The sequence below is a fragment of the Conger conger genome, chromosome 1 (genome assembly GCF_963514075.1).
Source record: "Conger conger chromosome 1, fConCon1.1, whole genome shotgun sequence".
Taxonomy (NCBI): Eukaryota; Metazoa; Chordata; class Actinopteri; order Anguilliformes; family Congridae; genus Conger; species Conger conger.
This window is the reverse complement of record NC_083760.1, coordinates 56,228,952-56,246,527: the sequence shown is the minus strand read 5'-3', so window position 1 is coordinate 56,246,527 and position 17,576 is coordinate 56,228,952. Positions and strand designations below refer to the sequence as shown.

At 38.5% G+C, this 17,576-nt stretch overlaps 1 protein-coding gene across 2 annotated transcripts; it reads right to left on the bottom strand.

Moving 5' to 3' along the window:
- Window positions 1-3,301: 3,301 nt before the first annotated feature.
- Window positions 3,302-16,970, bottom strand: mboat1 (membrane bound O-acyltransferase domain containing 1). 2 transcript variants are annotated; one of them, XM_061249988.1, is made up of 13 exons: window positions 16,707-16,970; window positions 14,394-14,539; window positions 12,804-12,881; window positions 10,896-10,991; window positions 9,058-9,113; window positions 8,752-8,806; window positions 7,519-7,684; window positions 7,009-7,201; window positions 6,549-6,652; window positions 6,311-6,375; window positions 5,581-5,713; window positions 4,873-5,024; window positions 3,302-4,044 (listed from the first exon to the last, which is right to left on the bottom strand). In XM_061249988.1, the coding sequence occupies exons 1-13, from the start codon at window positions 16,794-16,796 to the stop codon at window positions 3,930-3,932; spliced, it is 1,449 nt and encodes a 482-aa protein (XP_061105972.1). In that variant the 5' UTR covers window positions 16,797-16,970; the 3' UTR covers window positions 3,302-3,929. The 2 variants fall into 2 exon arrangements, with proteins under 2 accessions (XP_061105972.1, XP_061105981.1); XM_061249997.1 differs by lacking the exon at window positions 10,896-10,991.
- Between the last annotated feature and the right edge of the window lie 606 nt (window positions 16,971-17,576).

Below are 17,576 nucleotides of genomic sequence, written 5' to 3'. Positions count from 1 at the left end.
CAAAAAGTAAAATTTCAGACCAAGACCATAACAATGAATTTGTCCAAGGCTACCATTATATTTATTGCGTAAAACAGAAAAGGGAATCATCAATCTCAGACGTAATCCAACAGTCAGAAGCTAATGTTGCCAAATCAATTGCCACCAAGATATTTTTGCATCCTGAACCAACTATGGTTGGCATTTATATAGCGCCTTTATCCAAAGCGCTGTACAATTGATGCTTCTCATTCACCCATTCATTCACACACTCACACACTCACACACCGACGGCGATTGGCTGCCATGCAAGGCGCCAACCAGCTCGTCAGGAGCATTTGGGGGTTAGGTGTCTTGCTCAGGGACACTTCGACACAGCCCGGGCGGGGGATCGAATCGGCAACCCTCCAACTGCCAGACGACTGCTCTTACCGCCCGAGCCATGTCGCCCCACAGATAACTACAGATAACCCATGACCAAAAGTGACTAAATGTCAACTACCCCAGGATTAACACACAGTTGGATACAAATAATATAATCAAACATCAGTGAGCAGTCTACATTAGCCAGATAATGGCAGCCTACACTAGAATAGTCCATGGGTGGCACATCCTGACAAGGCACTGTTGACTACTGAAAGGGACGTGTCAACACTGTTGACTAGTGAAAGGGACATGAGGACGGAGGAATCGAGGAAACGTTTATTAGGAAAATTGAATGTTCTTGCTCTTTCAAGCCTCAGATTGAAGGTACGTCAATCACAGATATAGCAGATGGGAGAGGTGGATCCACCGGTCAATCATTTACAGTATGTCATGCTTTCTGAAAAAATCCTGCCCAAAGGATACACTTGTGTTTCCTTGCTCAAAAATTATTCGGGAGCCCCCTAGCTCCTTGCTCATAGCTGCTTCAAGGAGCATTTAACAGTGTGGAATGTCCTTAAAGATAGTGGACCTCCATCAATATCCAGGTCAGTCGAGGAGTGAGGAGAAATCAGCAATTGGGCCCATGCCAGTGTTGACTGTGTTACCCAGCCCTGCAAGGTAACACACAGTTGGCTCTAGTGTCTTCCAGGGAAGGGAGAGTTCAGTTGGCTGAGATAATGGCATTTCGTTGTGCACTAATGATCTCTGCTGCATGATTAGGCACCTGCAAGTCTGTCTGTTAAAGTGAACATGAAGTGTCTTCCTCTGACTCGTGTCTTCCTCTGACTCGTGTCTGTGTGATCCTGACTTGCCCAACTGCGGTGCAAAAAAAAGCACTGGCTTACAATCACGGCTCTGGAGAAACATACATTTTTCTGCATTGTGCTTTTCCCTGCAGATAGTCAAGGGTTTGCAGTAATGTGCATTGATATACTGTAGGACATTAAAAAAATCAGTCCACAAATTATGTTTATTTTCTAACTGAGGGCCAGCTTGAATGATTTTTGGGGGCCATTTCTGGTGGCTAATGTATGATCTTGTGCTCCCAAGAATGTTTACAGTATGACGAGCATCTCCCATATTTTAGAAAAATAAATTGTGCAGGGGCACACAAAGAATAACATTTCTCCAGTACTGTGCGGTCTGCATTATGCCACATTTTTTACATCACATGTGCTGCTTCAACTTCAGGTCAACATAATCCATAAACTTCTCTATGCAGTATAAGGACACAGGGTAGTGAAAACACCAGCCAGATGTGTTTTATTGAGGCAGCCTGCCATTTATTGCACTTTAATTTCTCACAAAAGATTTTTATTTGTCTCAGACCTTTACGGTGCGATTCATGGACTGGCTTACAGTACTGTATTACTCAGTGATTCACGGTTAGTCAATCCTTAAGTTTCACTCCAACCAATCACGACAGTGATGTCAGAAATATCCAACACTCCTAAAATACTAGCACAGTGATGTAATGAATTATGGGACTTGGTTGAATACAGTTTGTACCATTATTTTTTTGAGGGCAATTGTACTGACTTTGTCTCATTCATTAGCAGTTATTCTAAATGACCACCAGTGAGAAAAAAGCCATTTATAAGCATTACCTCCTGAAAATTATTACAAGGCTATCAAGGGACCAGATTTCATTAATAACTGTTACCTCAAACTACAACATAATTTTATTTAAAAAATTAATAAATTAAATAATGTATATACACACATATCATTGGAATTTTAATAACAGACAAGCAATGCACAAACAAAACAAAGTTTTAAATAGCATTATAACACAATAAATTGCTATTCATATTTATTAATAGCATCACTGAATTAATGCCACATTTGATCTGTAGAAAATTCCACTCAGTGTTTCAACATATGCACTCCTGGAAAAATGAAGCAAACTTATTTAAATCAGACTTGAAAATAATAATTTAAATATAGATCTAATAAATGGCGTCTGAACATGAACATTTCTGTGTGATACCACTCTCCAAAGTGGTCAAATTTTGTCAAAACAATCCTGCTTGAGAAATGAGAGAAAATAATCTAAATCGTTATATAGTACAGTCACAAAGTATTTGGACAGTGACATAATGTTGTTGTTTTGGTATTCACAAGTATATCAGGTCAACCATCCTTTATGAATCGCAGGCTGTTTTATGCATAGCCCCACATTTTGGGTTACCAAAAGTAATTGGCTGTTCAGCTGGCTCTTGGCCAGCTGTATGTTGCTGTTGTATCATTAGTCCATGCACAAGAAAGCTTACAAAACGTCTAGAATTGATTCAAGGTATGGAATTGCATTTGGAATTGCATCTCTAAGCATTAGTACCAAAGTGTCAATGCCAGTAAGGCAGGGATCACGGGGTTGAGAAATCTGAAGTCATTCAGGGACATACCAAAAACATTAGGTGTGTCAAAATCAACTGTTGGGTACATTAAGAAGCAAGAATACACTGATGAGCTCAACAATAGCAAACAACCTGGTAGACCACGGAAGACCACTGTCATGTATGAACAAAGAATACTTTCAATTGTGGAGAAAAACCCTCGAAAAACCCTCAACTGTCAAACAAATGAAGAGCACTCTTCCAGATGTCGGCATAGATGGGCAGATGAGTATAAAGTGATTGCAAGAGAAATGTTTGGAGAAACAAAGGAACTGCTCATGATCCATACTACCTCACCATACCATGTGAGGTACAGAGCCAAAACAACAAAAAATGTGTCAGTGTCCAAATATTCAGGGACTGCACTGTAATTAGTCATATAATTTATTTAACATAGGTACCACTGTATTATATCATTTCAGAATTTAAAAATTTGCTTCTACTGCATGTTAAAATAATATGGCCATTTATTATCATTTATTATTGTAAGATTATTGGCTTTGCCAATCATTTCAGAGTACCTTAACAAAATATTTCCTTTTAAAGATGGTTCCACAGAGCCATCTGCTCTCGCATCAACACCTGTTTATTTCCTTTAAAAGGCCGGATTTATTTTTTATAAATAATTGATTATATTATACAATAATTGATTATATATGAATATTTTTTTTTCCTGGATTGGAAAATAGTGCATCCTATTTTTGTATATATATAAATAATAAATAAATAACATAGACACACAGTTATTCAAAAGTATACTCAATTTTTTGTTCTTAAATTAAATTTCCCCAGTACCCACTTTTTTTCAACATGAAAAGTGAAAAAAATCAGTAAAAAAATCACTCCCTGCAGCAAAAACTGCTTTGGTTTTGCACATCTGGCATTTCACCTAGATCAAGCAAATATTCTTAATTTACACTGAAAGAATCACTGGACTACCTGCTTCAGTTCAGTTCCTCTCAGGCTTCTGTGGGAAGTAGCATCCTGCAAGCAGGACAGGAATTCTGCATGCTTCTCCAGTTCAGGGCCTTGCGCCCAGTCCTGCACAATGCTCTTTGTTATAGATGCACAGAGCGGCCTCTGTCTGGCAGAGGCTGCTGTCCCCTGCACCAATCAATGCAGCAGATATCACTTCCCCTGAAGGTTGTTGTTGGAGTGGTTAGCCTGGTACGGGTGAGTCGATTTTAAGGGCAGAATGACTGCAGCCAGAACACTCATGATGTGGAAGTGGAAGTACATTGACCTGTGAGAGCAAGGACAAAAAAATCACAACAAAGCAAATCCCCCAAAGATCCCAGATTAAATAAATGCTGGATTACACAATTCAATCCCATACATAATTGCCTGAACTAAGGTGTAGATGACATAAATTGTCTTGTTCAGACCAAGCCAACAACATAGCCTAGCATAGCCTAGACATAAGTTGTCTGTAGAGTATGTCTGAAACATCGTGTCTTGCGCATTATTTATGGGACCAGATGGTCATCTGCTTAAAAATCTGTTCAGTCTACAGAAACAATCCAATTTTATGCATGTTCTGAATATTCATGAAGAGGTATGGCCAATGATGGTACATTCATAATGGATCCTCTTTGTGAATATTTACAAACTTACCAGAGATACCAACTAGATACGAGCTGATGAAAGGAATGCAGGTCTGGCTATCTGAATACTATAGGAATCATTTGTGTCTACTCTGCCCCAGGGTGATGGAATGAACTGCCCATAACGGTCATTTTTCTATAAGCCAAAGTGCACTGTTTGTTCCCTCTAATAAACTATGAACATTCACATTAGATTGAATAGCCCTGGATATACTCGTGCTAAATTTAATCAATACCCTCAGGTCCATTGCATTACTGCTGGCACTATTTTCTTAAACTCTCTTGTGTGCCTACTATGGAACTTATGCTTACGTTGTAAGTTTCCATAATAACATAATACATTATTGGTTAGAACACTAATAACCAGGTATTGTTACTGCTATTTCAAGTTTTTTGACAGCATTTGTAAGTTTCTCTTGGTAATAGCATCTGCTAAATAACAAATATAAATGTACTCTTGACTCCACCTGTAATACTGCATGGTGGGCTCCACTGCCAGCAGCAGAAAGGGCATCACAGTGTAACAGATTGCCAACTGAGTGGCTAACCAGGTAAGCACATCATAGCTAAACTGCATGACTGCAGAGGACAGAAAGTGCTGGCGAAAGCTCTTCCGCACCTGATAGAGACACAAGAGGATAAAAGGTTAAAAGAAACCATTTAAAACAGAACAACACCAACAACAGACACACAATGCGCACATGAATATAGAGGTATAACAATAACAAAACTGCTTAGTTTGCCTGAAAGCTGTTTCTGCCTCCACTACATGCCCTGGCAAGCTATTCTACACAGTGACCATTCTCTGTGTGAAAACATACTAAGTAATGTCTGTTTAGAATTTATCCGTCGCTTATTTCCATTTATGACCGAGCTCACACTGAAGAATCACCTGCAGTTCACTTTATTAATCCCTTTAATTAATTTAAAAGCCTGGATCAAATCACCCAGAAGTCTCCTTTCATTAAGCTCAAAGAGATTCAGCATCTTAGGTCTTTCCTCATAAGTTTTATCTTTTATACATGGAATCAATCTGGTTGCCCTCCTTTGAACCTGTTCCAGAGCCTCTTTCTTGTAGTATTGTCCCCAGAACTGCCGGACAAGGGTATAATATTGTTAACTCTGATAGGAATGGGGCCAGTAGTGGTGTTAGAGTTGGGCAGGGCCGGACTCACAGTTCGGGCTGCAAAGGTGATGGGGATGGCGGTGAGGAAGGTGAAGTAGTATCCAGGGTAAACGCCATGCCAGAGTGCAGAGAGCACAAACGTCAGCGCAGTCCGGTAACGGGGTGCCCGGTCATAGCACACACTGAGGAGAACAAGGGTAAAAGGTTCACAGTGACAAAGAGACACAGAGCCAGGACAGCATAACTCTTCCAACTACTTCTTCCTGGGAACCAGATCGAGAAGAATGGCACACTGTGTCAGAATCAAATAGTTATAATATTTTAAAAAGTGGGTAACTCAGTGACATTGTTCTCGGCTTTTGGGCTCACAAGCTAAGCTCTAAATTCTGTTAAAAACACTTGTGGAAGTCAGTTGTGTGGTTTTCAGACTCATATTTCACTTCTGTGCGATTACTCCATTTAAAAATGTTTCCTTTTACTTCAAAAGTCAAAATCAACTCATGTTGATTGAATGGAAGCCTACCTGATAAAGTTGACAATTTTTCACATTCACGGGATGTTGCATCCACTACTAGAATTTGGCAGCGCTGAAAATTCTCCCGCTTTTAGTCTTGGTTTCTTAGCGAACAAGTGATTTGAGTGTGTAATTAAAGTTTGAGGTATTTAAATTAATTCAAAACAAAGGGAACAAAACAAAACAGAACAAATATGGTTTGGTTATACCATTTGTCAGCAATAAGAACCTCTGATCTGTCTGTAACAGCTGAGGTAGGGCTTACCGCTTGAGCCAGAGACCTGTCTGGATATTCCAGTTGTCAATGAACATCTTGAAACTTGTTGCAGTCTGCACAGAAAAATATAGAAATATAGGATATGGAACAATGTTTGCTGGCCATTGAACATGTACCCTACAGCAAAAGGCGTATGACTGTCCTCCACAGAATTCAGCCATAATACAATATGTGAATGACAAGATCTCCTCAGTGTCTGAGGCCCTGTGTTCCAGGCTCAGCTCACCTCAATATCCCAGATATTCAAGTTGGAAACAAGGTCCCAGGAAGCCTGGCCGTTTCTATCAACAGTCCTGAGGCCGTAACCAGCGGCATTGTTGATGGCATCAGCTAAGGGGAAAGGGGGATGTGTTGTTCAGGTTCTTACCCACAGCACGTGGACCTGAATAGCTGCGAAGCACTATAATGCTTACACTATACAACCATGGCCATCGGTATAACCAAGAATGAAGAGAAACAAATCTTAAGAACAAGTGTATGTATGTTAGCCATTTTAGCAAAGGAAACTGCTGTGAAATGGGCTGAGATCACTCCCTGAATAATGGAATGAACTATAATACAATACACAATTGAACAACATGTCTATATCCTTTGCCTTAAACTTTCATACTTAAAAATAAATGGCAGGTGCCTAAATAAATGAGAATAATGCGAATTATATATCCTTTTATAGTGTAACAACTCACCAAATGTCCATGCAAAATAAAACTTGGGTCTTGCAGCTTGTATAGAAAAGAAGGAATATGCCAGTCGAGTAAGGAAAGAGGCGTGACTGATGAACTCAACGTCAGTGTTGTAGGTGATGGGGAAGGTTTTGGTGACCGTCATGAACAGGAAGAGACAAATGGCACAGATGAGTAATTTGTGGATGACAGCCCCCTGAAAAAAGAAATATATATTTTAAATAGTACTAGGATTGATCACAGTTTTCACTAGGACTAGGATTTCAAGTTCATCAAATGAAATTAAATGCAATCCTGGTAAAGGATTTAACAGTTAAAAGAAAATAAAGAAGTACAGCTCATCTAAGACGGAGGAAAAATGTGGATGGAACACACTGCATGAATGAACTGAATGAACACAAAGCTCCAGTTGCAATCACTGCAGCTTATACAAGCAACATTGTGCCACAAAGCAACTGTGCAGTAGGTGCTGTTTTAATTCAGATTCTCAGAAGGATTCAGCTGTTTGCCTACCACAGGTGAGGGCTCTGGCCCAGAGTAGCCTGACTCTTTCAGCTTGCTCTGAATGTGCCTTCCTGCGATAAACTCCATGTAGTCCTTGTAGTTACTGCAGGGGCCCACGAGGACACTCAGAAAGTTCAAGTGGTAGCTGAGGTACTCCAGCAGAGAGGGTTTGGAGCTGTGGAATAAATTGATATATTTTTACCTTTCTCTTGTTGACCCTCTCCTCACAAGCATTTCTGAATCCTTCTGACACACAGCAGATCCCTCATTTATCCCACATATGTCATTGTGTTAATACCTTGTGCGTTGAGTACAGACTTTATTTTGCCTGACTCTTGCATATTGCAGTAAATGATGTTAAGTTAAATGTTGAGTTTTCATGTGAAGCAGAGCAATAAATGAGTCTTTCCGACCTCTGGTATGATTTATCATACGATTTATCAGTATGTATGGATGAAATCTGAAATTATTTTGTGGTCCCCTAACAGAATCCAAGCCATATACTAACCGCTGAGTGCATGCTTCCAAGCCTTGCTCTCTCTTTATACCCCCTCACTGTGCTAGGAAGTGGAGGCAGAGAGGGGCAAAGTTGTTTGGGATCATTGTGTGATCTGACTGAAATTTTACGAAAATAACTTCCTAGTAAACTGGAAAAAAATGTATTCAGGGTTACCCAAACTTGGTTCCAGAAAGAACTACACAAAATGTTTATATAGTTTATAGTATTTGTCTTAACATTAGCTGGTTTCTTGGATCAAAATGTGTTTGTATGGTATTTTTTTTAAAAACACAAAAAAATGGCAGAACGTGTGGGACTAGGGACAGTTCTAAACCCAGAAACTAAAATAAATCAGTGGAATTTTTGTGACCAGGTTCGGGGACGTAATACGCCCACAACCACCACCTAACCACATTTAGAGGGATAATACTGAGATCACAGAAAGACGGGTCCATTCCTTCTTGTTAAAGAGTGAGCACAATTTAATGGTCTGGCAAAAGTGATTTGTGAAAGCAAGTTTACTGCACTTCAGTTGGACCCAAACTAAAATCTAAGGAACAGCCTGGAACTTCTGTTAGCCTCAATTTAAATCACATAAGAGTAACGTTTTTCCTTCTCTGTTTTCAGCAACAATGGAAATGAGGGTGAAGGTTGTTCAACGGCACATATATGCACACAGACATATGCATTGTGTGTGGTGCAGATACATGCATAGTCTATGATGCACCATAATGAAAACATACCGAACAGCCAGTCGTCTCTGCTCTGCTGTGAGGTCATCGGCCTTTCGACTCATACCTGAAAACAGGAGCCGCAATGGAAACACAGACCTGGGTCAAATATGTATTTAAAATAACTGCACTCTTAATATGTTAAGAGACACTTGTGCAAATTCTGAAGAATTTCCAATTCAGTTTAATGGGTAGAAACTGATTTTCATTAATTCATTCATTCAGTCACTTGTTTATTCACAGAGGTTCTCTAACCACAAGTTCAACTCTGCACATGAATGGAGAAAGAATTGTGAACACCAACTGTATTCCTCTTACCATCGTGCAACTGGAAAGCTAGACAAGTAGTCTTCTGTGCTATTATCATCAGAGGTCTGGAGGGAGACAATTTAGTCTTAGTTTTGTGCAATGGCTGCCCTCACCCCCCCCTCATCCCATGACCACCCATCTGTGACTGCCATATTGTCACATTCAATAGAAAATGTACACAGATAATGAGGATATTCATACTACAAATATATGTAATATGTTAATACACAACCCTTATTGCAAGAATGAGTCAGAAAAAGAGCGTAGAATAGAATCTTGTTTTAAGAAATGAATACCAGCTAACAGCTTGCTCTTCTGGCTGAATACAATGCCCTCTGTTCGACACACAAACCCGTCACTTCGTAAGCATGCTCTTTATGCTGCGCTGCGGAGCAGGGCGTTTGGCACAGCCTGGTATCACTGGGTCAATATTAGCACCACAGAATGGAGGGCTCGGTACAGACTGTAAGCAGTCTCGTAGAAGGCACAGACTGAAATGCAATGTATGCTCAGCTTGTGTAAGTATAATCATAACTGTGTAATTGTATTTGTCTCAATGCTGAGGTGAGTTTTGTTCAAAACAATATATACATAACGATTGGGACAAAGACCCATCATTTATTTATTTGCCTCTGTACTTTATTTGTACTATATTACATGTGGTTAAATTGTCAGATTTTAATAAAGGGCATTTCTATACATTTCACATTTTGGTTTCACCGGGCAGAAATTAGAGCAGTGTTTATACATAGTCCCCCCATTTCAGGGCACCATAACGTTTGGGACACAGCAATGCTATGTACAGTAAATGAAAGTAGTCATGTTTAGTATTTTGACTGCTTGAATCTGCGAGTCATGGACATCATCAGTTGCTGGGTGTCTTCTCTGGTGACCCACTAATTCTCAATGCACTAATTAGAGAAATTCCCCAATTTTGAAAATGATTTGAGCCAAATTTTGCATTTATTTTTTGATAAGCTGTGGGGTATATCTTATGCGCAATTTAGCAAGGTCACATATGTTTGATGGAAGCAGGGAGTAACTAGCGTACATGGTCCTTCCGAGACTGATACAATTTGCAGGGCTGGGAGTACAGCATCACCTTTCATTGCTAGTGGCAGCAGTCCCTTATCAGCTAAGTATTTATTTATGGGTGTGTTTACAACTCTGTGCAAGAACAGCTGAAAACTGGTGATAAGAAACAAAAGCTCAATGAGGGAAGGTTGTCCACCTGGCAAGTGTGTGTTTCAATTCTATCCGCAGTTAGCACTGACAACAGCTCTTGTGCTGAAACTCCACAGCTATTGCTGAATCTTGTCTGGTAGTGCCTCAAATATTTGAACTACCACAACAGGGGTCGTGCTAGCCCATGTAGTGCTGTGTCTTTATGAAGCATTTAAACTCTGTGTTGTATGCTAATTTACCTATTTACCCACCTCAGGAGTGTTGATATCTAAACAGCATCAATTTGACCTAGGTCTGCAAGGCAGTAAGCTGGATGTTTAGGTCTCTTTCCATATATCCAGTCGAAAAAAACAATGACAAAAATGAATGTGACAGCATTACAGCTAAGTGTCATCTGTGCATCCTTGCTGTCTCAGCTTCAACCATTCCACAGATATCCTTCATAAAGACTTTGAAGCAACGCATAGTTCAACATAGAGAAACACCTTATATAGAAACACTTAGGGACATCTTCCATTTTATATTGCATATACTGTAAATACATATATCATAATACATGTATTTATTGGTATATGCTTTTATTATAACACCTAATAAGCATATACAACATTTGAATTAGAATATATCATATTTGTATTAATATTCCATCTGTCTGAACTCACCCTGAGAAGTCTGTGGACAGGATCACATAACTGAATATAAAGACTCTGCTGATCTGGCATATTGTGAGATATCCCATTGCCACGATCATTGAATACCTGCAGAAACAAATAATAAACTGTACATTTTTCATTTTCTCAGCCTGCCAGTGAGGAGAAGCTAAAGAATAGTTTAAAGGATACTATGCAGCTAGCGAGCTAGCTAGCTACTACAATGGTGGAGCTGGAGAAATAAAAGTACAGTGAAGCAAAACAACAAGCCAAAGAGACCTTGGAATTGCTTTTCCTCGCTGGTGACAGCCATCGATAAACAGAGAAATACAGATAAAAATGGTTTGAAATATAAAAACGGAAGCAGTGGGCAGGGTTGAGGAGAGAGCAGGATTTCTTTGATTGTAAACACAGGACCACAACAAGGCTAAACAAATCCAGCATAGTATGCCTTTAAATAGAACTGCTCTAATTCAAGCTTTGGATAAAAACAGGTGCACAGATCAAACCAACTGTTACTATGTTTCGTACATGGTCCACATCCAATTTTTTATTTAGTTTTATTTCCTAATAAAAGAAAGGTTTCCTAATCAATCATAGCAAGAGGTTAAATGTATTTATGTTTTTTGGTTTGCTACCTTGTTAATAAACCTCATTGAAAATAAATACTTTAGTTGGTAGTTCTATTGTGATGACTTGTTAGTGTTATATTTACACAACCAGTGTTGGGTAGACTACTCAGAAAATCTGTTAGATTACCCATGTAGTATAATCTAGTCAGGTAACGTTTGGATTACTTCCAGTTGACATTCAAGAATATTTAACAAAGGGTATATTGACAAAATACATTTAGTTTGTATGCTTTTGACAAGACAGTGTTTTTATTCATTATTGTATTATGTGTAGCTCCAATACAGTAAACTGACATCCTTCTCCTCAAACCATCACTGACATCATCAGTACTAGCACAATAGTATGGAAATTCCTTAAGATTTGCCTTGAGGACAGTGTGACCCAACATCAACAGACTTCCTGTAATATATTTCAGAGGAAATGTCACAATCTGGTTTGGCAAATTAGCTGAATTCTAACAATAGAGATAGAAACTGTCCATTAATTTGTGAAATTTGTATAATTTGATGTATTGTTGCCCGATGGTCATGTTATGACAGTTTGTATATAGAAAATATATGTCAGTGAAATTGACAGTATATTTGTCATAAACATGCATTTTGCATATTGCAAAAACAGTTTCTTGAATGACTTTATTTTTACATATTGATATTTTGAAATTGTGTGAGCTGCCCATTAAAATTTTTACCAGTTTATCCATCCTTTTTGCACAGATGTGGGAATACAGCAACTACATTATGGTCCAGGTGGTGTAATGGGCATAAGGATGCAATTTTTTTATTGTTTTGCTGAAATTCGGTGGGGGTTCACCTATACTTGACAACAATCCTATTAACAATCCTGTTATTATTATTATTTGTGATTATTATTATCATTATTATTAGGCATATCAAACTTCGCCTGCACCTACTCTATGTACCTTTCTAAACTATATGATTTCTACTTTTTAAAATCGTTAAATAGTTATAAGTCAAAGCCACCCAGCTACTATTTTACTGATATTTACAAACCAGCTCTCGTCTCCTGCCAGAATTAACTAACTGTACACAGTTACACAGTTGATACTGTGGCTACCAAATAATGATAATTAATTATTAATTCTTCCATCCAATGTTACAATAATATATAATATTCTTTCTAATATAATATTCAAAATGTGTTTATTGACATCGCAAGTATACCATGCTCGTGCAATGGCTAATAGAGTTGTAACTGAATAGGTCAAATGGAATTAAAAGCACCTCCCTAGTTACTAGTGTTCAAATTGTTCTGCACTGTTGTGGTTACCTGTGGATGTTGTGAATGCTGCTTTTGAGCATGATCCAGTAGCAAGCGAACACCAAGATAAAAATGTGCACTGAATACCTGCAAAAATAAGCAATAAAGAAATAAGAAAAAGAAACACCAAAACATAACAAAATAACAGAAAAAACTAACTGAAAATCCAACAGTTTTTGCAACTTAACAAGCATGTTCCATTCTCGAAACCCTTATCTTACAACAATCATGCTATACTACACAGTGCCTCCTAGTCAGGTCCCTTAACTAACAATGGAACGCAAATCTTCCGGGATAAATCCAGCACCGTATCTCAATTAAGTCAGTTTTTCTCACCATAGTGGTAAACAGCAGAGGGAGTCAGTGGTTCTAGCCAATGGGTTCAAGCTAAAAGTACAGCTGGAGGTTAACATCTTAACTTAAAAATAAGAAGACATTACACCATACACATATTCTGGAAATGAATATGACTGATATTCTTAGTGAGTGTATCTATGTGCCTGGGGTTGTTCTTTTTAACACCCAAAATTTAATTTCGTTATTAAAAATAAAAATGAACTGACGTCATCTAGGAAAGCAACTGAAGGGGCAAGATGAAGCCCAGTTTAATTATGAAATGGTTTGCTATCTTTTTGGAGAGGTTGGCAAGGTTATCAGTGAAGTGGCAGAGACCAAGTTGTACCTTCTAGTTGGACACTGTGCACATTTTTCTCAACCTTTAAAAGCTAGTGGTCCTTCTGTGTTGAAGGATTTTTTTTTTCTGTCTGTGTGCCTTTGAATACATTATGTTAATTCCCAAAAGATATACACTCAATGGCCACTTTATTAGCTAGACCTGTACACCAGCTTGTTAAATATCTAATATCAAACATCTAATCAGCCAATCATGTGGCACCAACTCAATGCATAAAAGCATGCAGACATGGTCAAGAGGTTCAGTTGCTGTACAAACCAAACATGAGAATGGGGAAGAAATGTGATCTAAGTGACTTTGATGACTGAGTGATTGTTTGTGCCTGACGGGGTTGGTTTGAGTACTGATCTCTTGTGATTTTCACACACAACAGTCTCTAGAGTTGCAGAGAATGATGTGAAAAACAAAAACACCCAGTGAGTGGCTGTGAGTGGCTGTGAATGGCTTGTTAATGAATGAAGTCAGAGGAGACTGGCCAAACTGGTTCAAGCTGGTAGGAAGATGACAGTAACTCAAATAGCCATGTGCTACAACAGTGGCATGCAGAAAAACATCGCTGAACACACAAAATGTCAAACCTTGAAGTGGATGGGCTACAGCAGCAAAAGACCAATAAGTCCAAAACACAAGTCTAATAAATACCATTAAAGTGGTCAGAGTGTATTTATTTTATTATGTACATTATTTTTTATTAAAAAGTCAAACTAAAAATTATACTGCGCACAAAAATGTAAAGTTTTCCTTGTTTCAGCTAATGAGCTCAAACACGGCCTATTTTGAGGTCATTTGAAAACTCAACGACCAAAACAGTCATGATTTTCTTAATAGGGGAATAACAATTAATTATCTGTCTCATTCCTGTATTTAATTGGTGAAGAATATGGAGTCTGTGATAGTCCACTTACCAGCCAAAGCAGAATATGAGGAAGGAGATGCCAAGGAGAGTGACGATGGCATGGCGGACCACTGTACTGGCATGCTGGGGGCTGAGGTAGAGACGGAACCAAAAGGCAGCTGCGAGGGCAAACACTTGGCAGCCCAAGAAGTTCACCTAGAAGGGAGAGGGAAAGAGAAAATTAGGTCAGCATTATTCTTTTTTAATTCAAAAAGGGCCGCCTTCTACGGTGTGCCAGTCATTTTGGGATAAAAGCCACATACAGTACACTTCTTGTAAAACAATTTTGCTGTCATGAAATGAAAATGAAAATGAAAATAAGCCTTCACTGGATCGGGAAAATCCTATTGTGAAAATGTCCTGAGGCTCTACTAGAACATATTTTTTCTTAGGCCAGCTCCAACAAAATACATTTAGAGTAAATTAAACTATAGCACAAAAACTAATACAACATCACATTGTCACAGTGACCTATTTACCTGGAATACCTTGGCAGGCTTGGTGAGACTGGCCAACACAGGCACATTTCAATTCAATTTATTTTGTACAACAACAAAATTATTTTACAAAGAAATGTCACAAACATGCTTTTCAGAGAAATTTAAGTAAATGTTTGAACTGTCCAGTTCACATTAAGCTTCAAGATGTTGAGACGGAGCTGTACATTCTCATAGCATGCGACAGGGATAAAGGAAAAATGATCTTCCCACAAATCTCTTCATTAATAACAAAATTTACAAAAATTAATTAATATTTTTATGGGGAAATATATTTTTTATTCGAAAAATTACATATTATGGTTGATTCCATTGAATCATTAATAAAGCACACACTACACATGTTAGAAAAGAAAGTTTATGTCAATAACTATTCATTTTTAGTTTACAGTATTTTTGTGCATATCAAGAGTGCCAGTCATTTTGGGATAAAGCCACATATAGTACACTTCTTGTAAAACAAGTTTGCTGTCATGAAATGAAAATGAAAATAAACCTTCACTGGATCGTAAAAATCCTGTTGTGAAAATGTCTGTTTTGACCCCTGTTTGTCAGCTGTCCTCAACTTTAAATAGTTGAAAAGTCAGTTAAAAGAATAAAAGGCCCATTCTACAGTCTGCAAGCAAGTCACATGCTGGCATTTAACTCCCAACCATGTAGGCTAATTCAACAGAAGACTAGCCCAGAATGGCAGTGACACAGAGGGACTGGGTACATCTAGGCTACATGTATACAGAGTATCCATCCATCTCAAATGTTATTTGTGGCAATTCATCCCAGATATCTTTTTTGAATAAACATAATACATTAAATCACAAGTTTACAATAGCAACTCCCTTTAACAAATGTATTGAACCAAAACCTTTTGGAAAATGTACTGTTGCATGTTGCATAAAACACAAGTTTTTCCCTTACCTTGGAGCAATTTCACAGAGACAGATTAAGCTTAGTCCCGGACTAAACTGAGTTTTGTATGGAGAATCAATTGTTTAAAACTGAGTTTAGTCTTGGACTAGGCCTAATATGTGTCTGCAAAACTGGCCCCTTATCTCCAAAGTAGAGCAGTTGAAAAACCAAACATGAAGCTTGTCTCAGCTTTTTTCTAAAAAAATAAAAAACACACCGAAGTAAAGTAGGGACACAGAGACGATTAATCAGAGATAGCTTCATGAATTATATGTTCTACTTCTAACAGCAGCCATACACAACCGTAATACGTTACATTGGGCATTATTCCAAGTTGGCTACATGTACCTCTTATTAGCTGACAAATCAGATACTGTAGCCACATGCAGTGAAAAGTTCTGCATAATCTGCAGCCTATCAGGACTCATCTATAATGCCTGTGTGCGTTCATGTTCATATAGAAGATACGAGTGTAGCTTTCATGTTATTTGCTCTAGAGAATGCTGCCGCATTCAGGATATAAAAGCCACTGGAAACTGCACTGGAGCTGAGCATTGGCGCTAAGCATTTACTAGTGACATCGATGGCTTTACGATGCAATACACATGCACGGTTTAGTAACATTTTAGCTAATCTACTGAAACCAACTTCAAGAACTGCAAAAAAACATGTTGCTGGACAGACATTAAACTTTTTTTTACATTGTGCTCTCAGTAACACCTGAAATGTGGGTACAGTCGTAAAAAAGGCTGTTATTAACTAGTTATCCATCTATCTTTTCGCACAATTTACCAAACCAGACTTCCCAAGTAGGACTAGGAGTAAACATTCCACGGCTAATTTAGGCTATTTTAGCCAAACGTTAATAAACTTGACCGAAATTATAGCTAGTTTGCTAAATAGGTCAAGTCAAGTCCTACCTGTTCCAAAGGTATTCCGACAAAGTTGCTGACAGGTTGTAGAAATATCGAACCTGTAGTTCTATAAGTAAAACCTGACTGATCTCCCATTCTGCATTTCTTCGAACCCCAAATCTCTGTAGTACCTAAAGGACAATAAAATAGACCCGCTACAATTTAACATTTGTAGGACGTGAACGTGGGACTTGTTGCATAGCCTTGGCTATTTCTCTCACTGACAGGTAGCTAAAGTTAAAAATTATTATTATTCTGTTTCACGCGGACCGCGGCTGTGTAAATGAAATGACGTAGGCGTGTGTGCATGACTACGGTAACCGGGAGATGTGTGGAACCACTGCGAGGGACGGGATAGGTCCTCCCAAATGCCAAGGCGGAGCTACTAAAAAATAAGTCGTACAATAGGAATTCTGTGCGTTGTGAGAACTTCGGATTGTTGAGAAACTCCACATTTTTGAAGTGATAGGCTATACATCGAGCTGATACAGCAGCAACATTGTCTATGAAGCTAGCGTACACAAAGTAAAAATCTATCGCTCATTTCCAATTATTGCTGGCCAGAGACTATCTAGAAATGCCGTTGGTCATATCTTTACAGTTCGGTAATTAAAACGTTTTCTCCCCATGGCCCAGTGCTTCTGTTCGGAACAGTAATTTATCCAGTTCAGTGGTGATAAAAGCAAATGCTCAAGTAGCCTATTTCAGGAGTAGTTAAAAAATACTACACATTATAGAATGAGTAATTCAAACACCCATTCAGTCAAAATAAGCCCAAAGGAATAGAGCTAGTAGACAGTTACTACATACAGTTTACCCTAGTACCATCACTCAGCTGTGGTTTGAATAAAATACTGATACTATCGATTAGAAAGA